The following is a 13964-nucleotide window of genomic DNA, read 5'->3' on the forward strand; positions in this document are numbered from 1 at the left end:
TTCTTTCAGATACATTATCAGATTCGAAAAAATGTTTCTACCTCCTTCAAAAAGATATCGACAAAATCAAGACACAGAAACCTTTACAAATATATATTTAAACCCTCTACAGTCCAGTGGTTCCTCTTAAAGTTCTACCACGAACTGAATGAGACCGGAAACTCTGGGAGATGGAAGCCTTAGTAAAGAAAATAAAAGGCAAAAAAAAAATCTGCCTTTAACGTGTGTGAACTATAATGGGATTGTATTGTAGGCCAGAGTTGAACATACTGTTCCACATAAGTCAAAAAACATCACTTTCTTGAGGAACAGTTATTTGAATAGCTCAGTTGGAAGGGACCTTCAAACTACCTGACCACTGCACAGCAAACCAGAAGTACATAAATGAGAGCGCTATCCAAATGCTGTTTGAACAGTGACGGGTGTGGGGCATCGGTCACCCCACTAGGAAGCCTGTTCCACAGGAGGCCATAAAAATGCAGAATCAGCTTAACCACAGAATATGCGGAAGTTGATCTCCTTTGTCATATAATAGCACCAGCATTTTTACATCTATTCTGCAGAGCAACGCACTTCCAGCTTCAGAAAAGCCTCTTCTCTTCAGTGCTCAGCGTATAGTTAACTGGATAAACTCCACTGAGACCAAAAAAAGATCAGTAATTAATTGCAGGAGCCTAAACTGCAAAAAAAATACTCCCCAAATCAATTCTTCTCACAACAAAGGCCAACATTGCACAAATGGAAATACAGGCTTAGCAAGATTGATTTTTTCATAATGTACTCAGAGTTAACTTCCTCGCTTCATTTTGTTACTTTATGAAACCCATTTTCCATTCAACTCTCATCTAAGAAACATTAATATTTCTTTCTGGGATGCATGCTTGCACAAAAACTAATGCTAACTTTTACCTCAATTTGGTACAATCAATATACTCCATAGGAATGCATATCTAGCTCTATTTTAGGATGTGAAAGAAATGCACATGTTGTATTTTCAGAAAGTCAAGGATGAACTCCAAACTCTTCCGACTAACAATCAATTGTCCCCCTGCCAATCCCACTCCTCCTGGGGTGCTTCTTTATGTTTCTGCATTATTTTTTCTTCCGTTACACCTGAATCACCTTTAAAAGCTTTCCTATGTGACACAAGGAACTAAAACCAAGATCTCTTAGTTTAGGTTACAAACAAATTCATTCTTAGAATCATAGAATGGCTTGGGTTGGAAGGGACCTTAAAGCCCCCCAGCCCCAACCTCTGCTGGGGGCTGGGTGCCCCCCCACCAGCTCAAGGCTGCCCAGGTGCCATCCCTGGAGGTGCCTAAGGCCACGTTGGAAGAGGCACCCACAGCTCCCTATGCAGCCTCCACACCCTCTTCCTAACACCTAACCCATGAGTGTCCAACATCCTGGTTTGTCTGAGCTACGCTGAACAAAGTGGAATTGTCTAGGGCTGCATCTATGAAGGTTGCACCACAAGAAATGCCTCCTAATTATTTTCATGGAAACAAGAATAAATACAAAGAGCACAATAACACTGTTTCATAGAGCAAATTCTCAGCAAGAGAACACACTTTTTCAAAGTCACCACTGTTAGCTCTGCATTTTTGTCAGCAATGAACAAGAGCCTGCATGCTGTGCTCATAGTAAACTGCACCAGGAGAGACGACCCACTGTCACCACTGCTGAAATGCACCACCCACCACCTCACTGTGCTCAGACCCACTGTTTGGTCTCCAGAAAAGTTCAGCAAGAGCCAATGAATATCAGTGGGTGCCATTTTTTCTGCATAGAAAAATTCAATGATACCTCTTTGCTTCACACACACTTCCATATCAGACACCATTCTGTCAGATCATCCCTCTTCTGCCATCTGTTACACAGCAGCAACGTGTAATGGAATATTGGTGGGAAGGTTCAACCTCTACTGGCGTACCACTACCATAGGCCTCTCATGTTGTAGGACAACGTCATAAAATAAGAGGCATTACTTTTGAAGCAGCCCTCATAAAACTGTGGGGGGTGGGCTGCACTGTGAGCTGTGCCAGGCCACATGTGGCCCATGGGTTGGACATGCCTGATAACCTAAATCCCCTCTATTTTAGTTTAAAGCCATCTCTCCTCTTGTCCTGTCACTATGGGACCACATATGTTGCTCCCCTCCTGCTTGTAAGCTCCCTTAACTCATGTTGTCCATTGTTTTCTGCTATGGCTATGTGGATCTCAAATGTATCTGTTCAAGCAAAAATTTTGTTTGATAACTTTTCCATCAGTAAAAAATCTTGAAAATATACCACAGTTCTAGTACATCTTGAGAACCATAAGTACATACATCTTCAATATAAGCGCAAATGTAAGATGCAAGTTCACACACATTTCAAAAGGTAGACATTGCCAAAACACCACGGAAGGATTTAAGAGCACTCTGTACTGCAACACAAAAATGCAATACAAGTCAAAATAAAGTCAGACTGATAATCATGCTGCATCATTCCTTATTCTGTGCTTTGAAACAGCAGAGACTTTATAGAATGGATTGTAGGAATAAAAAAGAGGAAGCAAGATTCTCAGCATAAGAATTTGCAGCACCAGAAATCCAAGATGCAGCAAGTTTTGAAGATTAAAAAAAAATAGGTACAATCATCTTCTTGACCCATCAGCTTAGATGGAGACAATATGGCAGGGGATGGAAATACACCATGGAGATTTTAGAACAATCAGACAAATGAAACAGAACTGCAATACTGAATGCACAGCATTCCTAATATCTGTCTAAAAATCCCCCATAAACTGACCTATCTATTTCTAGAGCTCAAATAGCTTTGCAAAATGAAACAGATATGATTGGTAACAAACAGGATTCTTACCTTTCTGCCTCTTCACTTGGGGAAAATTGCTGATTGTGGTTGCCTGAACTATTTCCACTACAATCTGATACCTAGTTTTAAAAATGGCAGGGGATAAGGGTAAAGAGAGAGGAGAGAAAGAAAAGAGTGTTTATTATTATAATATATATATATATTTTTTTTTACAGTGCATTCCTCATATAGCATAATTAAGAATGAATAAAAAACACCTCCCCCTCCCCTGAAAACTGAATTGTTGCTCAGTACATTTACAACCTAAGCAATAGTGCACAAGGGGAAAAGAACAGGGAAAAATCTAGTCTTGAAACAAAAGAAAAACTCCCAACTAGCAATAATATTTCTTTCTCTCTAATATTGCCATAGCACAGACACTAACTCTGTGAATACAATAGTAAGTCATGCTCTTTAACATGAAGAGTAAATATAAATCCACTGTAGGAAACTAGGATGGGAACTCAGTTCAAGATCAAACAGCTGTATATCAAGGTTCTTCTAGCTAGTGTATACATATATCTATCTATATCTATATATATGGAGCTTTTGTACCTCTAGGGGAAGGAAAAAGTTCTACAGTACTACACCCCAGGAGTAATTATAAGCAGCTTGTCACCCCAATCTATACTATACACAATGTGTTCAGCTACCACAGTTAGTAAGCTGAATTTTACCTTCAGTTTTGTAACGGCAAAGGAAACAGTTTCCAATTAAATCTTCCTCAAAGTCCTGGTCAGGGCAACCTTACAGATTTCTCTCAGTGCATTTACTTTGGAAACTAATAATATCAGTAATAAAGAAGTCTTCCAGTAAATTTAACTCATCTCTGTAGGAGTTCCCTAACCTCAATCAATCAACTCCCCGATGAAGCCTAATGCCTCCTGGGAAGTCTCCCATTTCCACAACGACTTAATCCTCTGTTTAAGAGAGGACCTGCAACCCATTGAATACATGGTCCTTCATCTATTCTTCACCAATGTTATCCATTTCTCCCTGTCCTTCCTTCCTCCTGTAAATTTTTTAGTGTTTGTCTGGACAACCTTTGCCTCTTCATAAGCATACCACTTACAATCACTTAGAACTACACTTACCAGGTGTTTTTTTCTGCAGTAATCCTGATTCTACACAACTCCTTCAATACCAAATAAAAAGTCAAGAACCTGATTTGTCTAACCAGTAATTCTATGATAACATGTTTGCAAGTATTCCATTTTTTCTAACCCTATTTCTTTTTGCCATTACTTTTCTCTTGTTTCCATCCATCACCACAGTTCTGTTCAGTACTTCAGAGGACGAAAAGTCCCACGAGGAGCGTGATATTCTGCTGCATGAAAGCCTGCAATTAACTCCCTGCTCAGATACAGGCTTTCCAAACAATTCTGGGCAGCTCGCTTAGGCTTTTGGTGCCTTGGTTCTGTCATCTATAAAAAGGGCCACTCACCTCACTGCAGTGTTCTAAGGTTAAAAACACAGGACATGAAATTATCAAGTACCACAGAACAACCAAAAAAAATACTACCATATGGAAGGTAGTCCCCGCTTCTACAGCTTCCTTTCTTCCAAAATTTACACCCATTTGTTCACATTCCTGGTTTTACACCTTTCCATTATCAATATGATAACAAGCCTTTTCTTCTGTTCTTTATTTTAAGGGAGATGCTCCAAGTTACATCCCCAAAGACAATTTGGCCTGTTCTTCCTAAGCCCAAACCGCCACCCCAGTCATGCTGGCCTGCCAGACTGCAGCCCTTTCTCTCTGCAAGTTTGGTCTGAACTTTCTAGCTGCATGCCCCATGGCAATAGGTGAGTAAACATCTCTGGAACTTCTAAAAGTGATGTACTCATTTCATTTTCAAGAAGTGAACTGTACACAACAAGCAGGACCAATCACAATCTCACATATACCTTCCCACTCTTATCTCTTCCTCAGCTCTTTGTCACGTTCATCCCTTTCCCTCATATCTTAAATAGAAGACAGCACAGAGCATGAGATAACAACCTTTCTCACCGTGAATTGCATACTGACCTTTTGCTGCTCTATTAATAACAGAATAAATAAAACACATTTTTAAAGCAGAATTAAGAAGTACCCACGGGCTTATTTCTTTATCACTGTTTACTCCCTGCTACGTTAACTCATCAAGTCTTATCTCCAGTCTTCTTCTGACAGAAGTAAATTCATTTCACATCTCTCATGCAGAATTCATCTTTCTTTCCTCATTTGTAGCAGCCTTCCAATTTATCTATGCTGACTTAGATCTGAGGGGAAACGAGGGTGAAATTTCACTGTATAACTCTCTCTTCTTGAAAGAAATAAGGACAACACACTTTGTGGAGACTCGATACAACAGGAATTAAACTCTACCTCGCTTCATCACAACAATGGAGGTAAACATTAGAAGGGTGACTTTGAGAGAAGTTTGTAGATAACCATACAACATCTCCTTCCCTGGAAATTTTTTTTTTTTGCATTTTCCAAACAAATTCTAATTTTAAGAATGCAAAGGTATGAATGGAAAGAAAAAAGAATTACAAAACACATCCTCTGAAAACACTAAATTACTTTTTAATGAAAATAAACTTCACAAACGTCTCTTACAAAAATAGAATGGTTTCCAAAAAGGCAGAGAAATTCTGTTAAGAGATAAAGTGAACCGAAGTCAGAGGCCCTGTGCAGATATAATGAACTGTGAATTCAAAACTTTCTACAGAAGTAATGATAAATAGTTCCTGCATCACTTTAAGTTCTAAAAACAGAAACCATGCAAAACCAACACAAAAATCAATACTGTTTTTCTTCTCAAGGCAATGCTTCTAACCAAGGAGAGGAACAAAAAGATTTAGAAAATCCTAGCACCATTATTAGCGTTTGAGGGAAAGCCATTTTGCAAGGCAGAAAGCAGGTACGCTTCCTTACAAGGAGATGCAGCACACACGGCCTCTCCTTCCTGATCTCCTCACCAAAAGCAACAAAATCCCTTACCCACAGGTATCTGACGATCCAGCTGGGAATTCTTCCCTACTTACCCAATAACAAAAACCTGATTCTAGTCACAAGAAACCTTAGCAAGGCCATGCTAATGAGATCAGCCTGAGAAGGTACTTATGGGACACCTCTACTGTAATGTCACATGCAAACTTATCAGAGCATCCAGGAACTTGAGCTTTCTTGACTGCAGTCAGTCAAGAGTCTGAGGAATTTTTATCAGGGCTTCACAGCCTGTTTTATTCAACAAAACGTTTTATGTTTATTTTTGTAAATAGACGGTAATTAAATTCATCTGCAAAGATGAAGCACAGCAGGGATGTTTCAAAGAAATACTGAGTTTCCCAGCAACTACAGTGCCTGAGGATAATTTCCTCAAAGCTAAGCCTACACAGAAAATTGTAACTACTTAAATCCATTCTTTTCCAAGATGTTACGTGGCAACATCAGGAGCAATAGGAGGAGGCTGAACATTCATAGATGCCATACACCAGCTCAGAATAATTGGTAAAAAATTATTTCCAAGTAAAACCAGGAAACAAAACTTCTGAGGAACAGAGCTTTATTACTCAGAACAGACAGGTTTCCCAGTTTGATGCTAAAAGTACAACATACCAGTAATTTATTTCTTGTAGGATGACTGGAAGCACTCACCTCACTCCCATCCCTCTAAGGGAACCTAACCATGTTCCCTTGCATTCTAAGGGCTTATTTTGCTCTTAGATGATTTAACTTTCAAGTTGTCCTGAGTGGAGTCAGGAATTGGACTTGATGATACTTGCGGGTCCCTTCCAACTCAGGATATTCAGTGATTCATTAATTCTCTTTAATTTCTTCTTTACAGATTTCTCCTGTGGTTCGCAGATGGGAAATACAACCCGAAATGCTATTTAGTTTGTTCATTTCAAGTATCATTTGTTTTGTTCATCCACACAGAGACTGTTGTTTGGTTTCCTTGACATAAATCTGCAAACTTTCTTTGGTATATCATGAAAACTTTGCAAAATACACTACCTAACTTGGAGATGACCACGCAGGTAGGCCCATCTCTAAGTGCTGGAGACCAAACAAAAGAGGAATTTATTCGCCCACAGAGGAATGCTTTTCACGAATGCTTCCATAGGGGCAGGCTCTGCATAGCAGAAGAAAGAGCACAGCCCTCAAAATCAAACACTATTTTTCTCTTTGTAATTAAATGAAATTTTCCTGGATATTTTCCATTTAAATACAGATCAATATTACATGAGGTGCAGAAGAACACATCTCAAAATGATAGTAGTCAGACTCCATAGGGCAGAAAGCAGAAATCTCAGTGCAGCCAAAACCACATAACTTCATGAAGCAAATTCGCTACCCGATATTAGAGAACACAGTTTAGGATGACCTATCAGCTAAAAAGAGAGCACACTGAGTGCATTAATATGCCAGAATAACAACAGAAGAGTTGGGTTTCTTTTGAAACAAGCAGATCCATTAGTGTGATTATGCTACTAAATATGATGTCAATTAGGTTTTAGACAGAGTCTAATAGAGACTAATTTCTGCTCTCAGTAAAGGCACACTGGCCCAGAGTAAAGAGCAAATTTTACAGCAGATGAGCAATAAGTAGCCAAGCAACAAGATCATTTCACCATCACCTAAATGCATTTTCCTGTCTCAGAAATGCAAGTGGTTTCAGAATCAGGGAAAAGAACAAGAGAAAGTATTTATGCTGCCCACAAGACTCCATCTCGGTACACCCATCACTTGGCCTGATCAAGCTGAGTCTAACAAAAGGTCTGGGTCACAACAGATGACCCGGAGTGCACAAAATGGAATCGACGTATAAATGAAATTATGTCTTTCAGATGTTGCTGCAGCCATTTAGAAAGAAAGCTGACTTGTGGCAGCAACTGAAGGGAGCAAGGGAAAAGGAAAAATAACACTTCTGACTAGCGGTGACAGATTAGGACCAGTACTCTGAAAATGGGTTCAGCAGCTTTCTAAAGCTTTAGTGTGCTCAACAAAACCAAGACAGTACAAAAATTCTATCTGGATAGTATCCCTTTGGCCTGCTCCCCAGGCTTCACTTGCTCTTTATCCTTTCTCTTGCATCAGAAATCACAGGAGAAACAGCACAGCTGTAAAGATAAGGCAAGTATAAAGATCATCTCATTCTTGGGCAAACAGGTTCAAGATGCACGTGGGTATGTTATGATGGAAGTTGGAAGAAAAATTAGGTGGTAACTGAGATTTTTTGAGAGGAATGGAAAATAAGTACAAGAGGGAGTACACGTTATTTTACTGGGAAACAGCAACAAGAAACACACTGATGATATGTAGGAAACTTAGGGTTTTCTTAAGGTTTTTAAGGTATTCCTCACAGTTCATTGACATGTTTAAGAAGGATGCAATTGGGAAACAACTCCCTGCAATAGTCCAGAAACACCTCTACGTCACTGGTAAAGTGTGCTGGAACTCAAACCCTTCTTTCCATGTCACAGAATCACACACTGCAAACAGCTGAGTTCCAGCTAAGTGGAATTTTTTTTAACATATTCTACCAAACTGAGAAGCTGACTATATTACATATTAATGAATACTGTGGCTTGTTATCTTTATTGTCTCTGCTTCACCAAAAGAAAAAGAAATTCAAAATTGAATTGAAAATACACTTCATTCAGATCTCAGTAACTGGCTAGCAAAAGCAGCGCATTTAGTTTCAAACAAGCTACAGAGAAGCATCAAGTACCTCAGCTGTTTCAGAAATTCAACATCAGTGTTGCTGTTAATCAGCTTGATGAACTCCTCATATGAAGGAGCATATGTGTAGTCTTTCTTCTGATGCTCGTTCATCTGTTCTCTGTACTCCAGCTGGCTGAGTAGCATTTGGTTGATATAATCTGGATCACCCAGCAGTTCCACCACTGGTTTCAGTACTGGAGAGGAAAAATATTTTAAAACAAAATCCTTATGTTGTGAAGTACAATGGTTATTCCTCAAGAATACTACAGATAAGAGGCAAAAAAAAAAAGAATTTCAAACCAGTCTCCTGAACTACATAGTACATTTGAGACCATGTCTATCTTTTCATGACAAAACTGTTTGTGCCATTACCCAAACCAACCTACACTGATAAAGTTGAGTCCCATTTGGGAAATTTCAAGCATTTTCTTCTTTCTGCCACGTGCCTTGGAAGCTGTGACATTAAATTTTCATTAGTAATGGCTGTAAAGTGAATTGGATTGCATAATGTACTTGAGACTGCATAACTTCAGAACTTGAATTCAATGACATTAAAAAATGACAAGCATATTTATAATCTAACTAAAGCATATATGATAAAATGAAAAGCAAAATAGAAAGCCTTCTTTAAAAAATTGGATAATTCATAGTCTAAAACAAATGAAATCTGGTATCATAATTCGATCATAATCACATCTATGGATTCTGTGCATCTGAATGAAGCTCAACAGGTCAAAATTATTAATATAATCACTAAAAATAGTGCCACTGAAGACTGTAAAAGGGTTTCCCTATGGAAAAAAAAAATAGGGCAGAAGGAATAGACAAAAGGGATTTTATCCTGAAAGGTGCTAAGGAACCTGGTAACAAGTCAGGACAGTTAAGTACATGCTTAATTTGGAAAACATTAAGTACCTTATTGGCCATCACTGAAAATAAAATATCAGGACTTAAAAGCATAGCATCAAGACATACATAAAGATGTCTGTAATTATTAATACTGCACGTGTACGTGTTTAATTAACTCCAATCTTTCATCTACCTTTTGTTGCAAGTATTTCTGCAAGGACAATGCGCAAGCTGACAGACTGGACATCCTTTGAGGGTAGGAGACAACACACCAGAATTTGAGAACATTTTTGCAGGAACCTTACTTCTTCATCAGAGCTCCTCAAGCACGGGTGCAGCAAAAAAGGTCTCGGTGGATCTTCCTGCCTAAGAAAAGAAAGGGAAAAAAACAAAAAAAGGAAAAGAAAGAAGGAGAGAGGCATAACTTGCATACCACTTCTATTATGATTGTTCACAATTTTTGAAAATATTGAGAACATGAAAAATCCATTATCAGGTTAAAGAAAAACTTCAGTAAATAAACACTTTGACCCTCGTGTGTTTATAAATGGGTTTTTGTTTTGCTTTTTTTTGATTATTTAAGTCTATTATGACACATTCCCAAATTCCCTGGCTCTGCTAACGTCTTCACAAGCGAAAATAGAAATGCTACATCAAATAGAAACAGTAGAAACAGTCCAACAACTGGAAGGAAAAAAGACCAAGGGTAGAGAATGACCATAAAGGAGACTCCATTTCTCTACACTTCTCACAGGGAGGAGGTAGAAGAGGGTGGATGGGAGAAAGGTGTTTTTAGTTTGCTTTTGGTTCTCAGTCTCCAGTCTCTCAGTCTCTCTAAATGGCAATAAGTTACATTCATCTCCCTATACTGAGTCGTTTACCCATATGGTAACTGGTGAGTGATCTCCCTGTCCTTACCTCAACCCTTGAGCTCTTTTCCATCGTATTTTATCCCTCTCCTCCTTTGAGGAAGGGCAGTGAGAAAGCAGCATCACAGAGTTTAGCTGCCCACCACTGTGAAGCCACTGCATAAGCAGAGTACTTAGGATCATTTCCAGTTTGAGAAACAGGTTTAACTGCTAAATAATGAAGGTATGTTCCTTCCTTCATAATTGGCAAGCAGAAAATACCCTGTACGTTTGACCTAGCTTTCCTTAAACATCAGTTTTCAGCCTGTCACCTGCAGACTACATCAAATTGCTCTGAGCAAGACACCTATACAGTAACAGACTTGGTATTATCACTCATGTACACTGTAAGCATCAACAGATTCAGAGAAGGATTAACAACAACAACAAAAAATAAAACATGTTTAGAAGTATACAATAAGGATGGCAAATAGAAGTGACTCCCACAGAGCTGGGAAACACCAAACAAGTGACCTCAACCTTTCTGCAAATGAGAACTGAGCACATGGTTAACAGTGTCAGTACAGTACATCAAGCGTGAAAATGGGAAGCATGACATTGTAGGGGTGCAAACCTCATATGCCTTGACTGCACACCCAGCACTGACCAGTCCACCTCCTTGCAGATGCCAATGGCTTCCTGGACTCCTCAGTGCTCCTCTGACTGCATGTGCCATGATAACTTCATAATGGAGGTCATGGCAGTACATTTCCTTTTATAACAAAATGATTCTAGAAGCACAGACAAGGTGCCCTAGCAATCCTCTCACAGTCACATGCCTGAGGCAGCCCAACCACACATACATAAACAGCAAGGTGATCAAACTAGTGATTACAAGCAGACAGACACAGCATCACCTTAGAGGCCTACGGCCTCAGCAGAATGCCCTCAGGTGTTACATGTCCCATCCCAGTGCCTCTTCCCATCCTCTGTATGTCTGCTTCCCTCCCAGAGCTGGAGGCTGCTGCCCTGCTTAGCATCAACCAACTGCTGCTCATAGAGCTGCTCCAAGCCTATAGCCTCAGTGTGGGAAATGTGAACAAGAGCTGTATGCCGCCAAACCAGAAGTTCCTGGTTGTGCACCAGTGCATGGCCATCAGTGACAGGCAGCACTGCACAACTGATCTTTGCCAGTGAGTCCATGAAGGAGCAAATCTGCTGCAACAGTAACAACATGGCTGTGATAGCACAAGTCATTTGTTTCAAGGTGGCCAAATCGGGTTCTTAAACTCATTTTCAGAAGAATGAGAATGTGAAAATGTCATTTGGCTTCAATTTGACTGAAGCTTATTTATTCAGTCCCAAATCAAAGGTTTTGTATTCAAATACAGATAATGGAGAGGGTTTCAATTCTACAAGTAAGACTAGTTTCAAAACAAGTCCCTTGGAACAGCTCAGATGCGAATACTGTTTGCTCTTCAGAGGAGCAGTGTATGAAACATGCAGATTTCATTACTAACCAGCACAGGTGGTGCAGCTGATGTAGTTCCAAAAGCTGTTTATCTTGTTTTGGTAGGATCTCTTCTCTCTGGCAACTGAATACCTGGCTATTTTCCTCAGCGCGTTTCCATTGCTCTTGCATCCTCCAGATACATCCTACTGCCTCCCCAACAACACATCAGTCACCACATCACGTGCTGTCCCCTAAAGGCATTCATTATTTATCCAAAATCAGATACATCCCAGGCAGACAAAGTCTGAGCCATTTCTGTGCAGCCACCCCTCAGGGAAGCCAAGCCTTCCTGTGGGCAGGTCGAGCCACCCCCAGTCAGCCACTTCAAAACACCACCAGAAGCAGGAGCTAAACACCAGGGAACAGGTGACATCCACCCAGCATCTGCTAGCTGGCATCAGACCCATTTCTAACAAGCAGTTCCTGGGTATTAAGAGCAATGATAGAGAACCCGAACTAAAAACAAGCGGCAACTGTTCTGTCGCCTGGGAGCACACACGCACACAACCCTTCCTTCCCAGACAAACGTACCTAATTTGTGGGACATGGTGCACAGCTATTAGATCAGACATGTACAAAGCATGAAGCCCAGCTGTTATGCACATAGTATTTCACTAAATTGAGATTAAAGTCCCCTTTGCCATCAGCATCTTTCTAAACACACCACACACAGCATCAATCTCCCACAGAATGCCAGTTTGTTTGGGACCGCCAACATCCTGGAGTATATCTGCACCTATGCCATCACGAATGCAGATTTCTCATTATCTTTGCCTTCCTACTGTACACATTTATTCCCTGTGAACAGCCAGTACATGGAGATAGGCTGAGTTAGACCCATGCCAGGACTTTTCTGGTACAGTCAATAGAACGAACAGAAAACTGCACAGTATAAACAAGCAGAACAGCAAATCTTTGGTTCTTGCTCTTCTAACTCAACTAATGCATTTTTGCTTGAGGGAATATGAGGGAGAAGGGGAGCTGCATGCACTGCAGCTGACAAACCATTTAAGAACAGCTTCCTTTGGCTTCTGGAGAATTCTGCATTATCTAAGAGGAAGTGAATCTCTGCAAAGGGGGTTCTTTCAGTTACTTTTCTTCTATTTGCTTCAGTATAAACATCTGTTTGTAAGGAAAATAAGCTATTCATCAATTAAACACCTGCCCAGAAAGCAGCATCCCTTCTGACTCAGGCTTCTCCCTCACACCTACCAATGAAATAACTGAGCGGTGAGAGACCATGGAAAGAAGAACAAGCACCACTGCTGTCATCTGTCCTGGAGCAGTAGCTAGGATGTCCTGATGACACAATCTTCAAGTTCAGGATCTTACCTCTGGGGGAACCTTATCAAGAATAAAGATAATATCCATTTTGCAGTAACCAACAGTTAAGGCAGAAACTAACAACAAGCAAAGCCGCTCCATCTCCCGAGCGCTTAATATAACTTAATAGCTTTAATGGTATCTCAAATAGAAACAAAAGCCTTATTTCTCTCCCTACCCAGTTTTATGCATGTGTTATTAGACCTGTTTGGAGTTTCCAAACAAAAAGACATTTAGTAATTGCAGAAAATCCTTATCCAAAAATGCACGTAGACATTCACAGAGAGAGATCTGAAAGCCTGGTCAATTATCCATAAGTTCCTAGCATAGCTGTATGCAGTCAACTAATACAAATGCAGCACTGTAGCTAAGAGTTCCAGAAGCTCATAAAGCAGGCACGTTTCATCTGCTTCAGGCAACAAATGGCCAGTAGCAGCTTTATTCATTTGTGCCCTCCCAAAAATTAAAGAAGTAATAGTGACATATATAGGAGAACAGAGATCCAAATGACTTCAGTGATTCTAAAGCAGCAGACAGAACTCGAGCTTTGCACAGCACACTTACAGATCATCCTCTTCACTTCCCCATGAGCTACAATGCCTGTGTTAACTTCACAGAAGTTTCTTGCCAGTAATTTTCATTGTAGGAGTTCTTCAAGCATGCTCTGAATTCTTAACACTATCCAGTGCCACTCCGCAGCTTTGAAAAACAAATGAGATTTCCTTCAGCCACCCCTAAATCAGTGGAAGATCCAGAAACTGGGAACTCGGACCTATAAGCACGGCTTGTCAAAGTGAACTCTGTTTTATGGGATCTGTTCCAAGTAGTGATGTTCTTTGGTCCCCAACTGATGCTTGGAGTAA

The 13964-nt window shown here is 40.1% G+C and overlaps 1 protein-coding gene across 2 annotated transcripts in view; it reads right to left on the reverse strand.

Annotated features, from left to right (window-relative positions):
• Positions 1–13964, reverse strand: part of SNX25 (sorting nexin 25) — a 62514-nt gene that overhangs the window by 29838 nt on the left and 18712 nt on the right. For both annotated transcript variants that reach the window (XM_015276561.4, XM_046940774.1), the window contains exons 4-6: positions 9611–9783; positions 8576–8762; positions 2865–2935 (exon numbers count right to left, since the gene is read on the reverse strand). In XM_015276561.4, coding sequence (XP_015132047.2) covers positions 2865–2935; positions 8576–8762; positions 9611–9783 — 431 coding nt within the window. The remainder of the gene's footprint in view (positions 1–2864; positions 2936–8575; positions 8763–9610; positions 9784–13964) is intronic.

This window comes from Gallus gallus, chromosome 4 (assembly GCF_016699485.2).
Source record: "Gallus gallus isolate bGalGal1 chromosome 4, bGalGal1.mat.broiler.GRCg7b, whole genome shotgun sequence".
Taxonomy (NCBI): domain Eukaryota; kingdom Metazoa; phylum Chordata; class Aves; order Galliformes; family Phasianidae; genus Gallus; species Gallus gallus.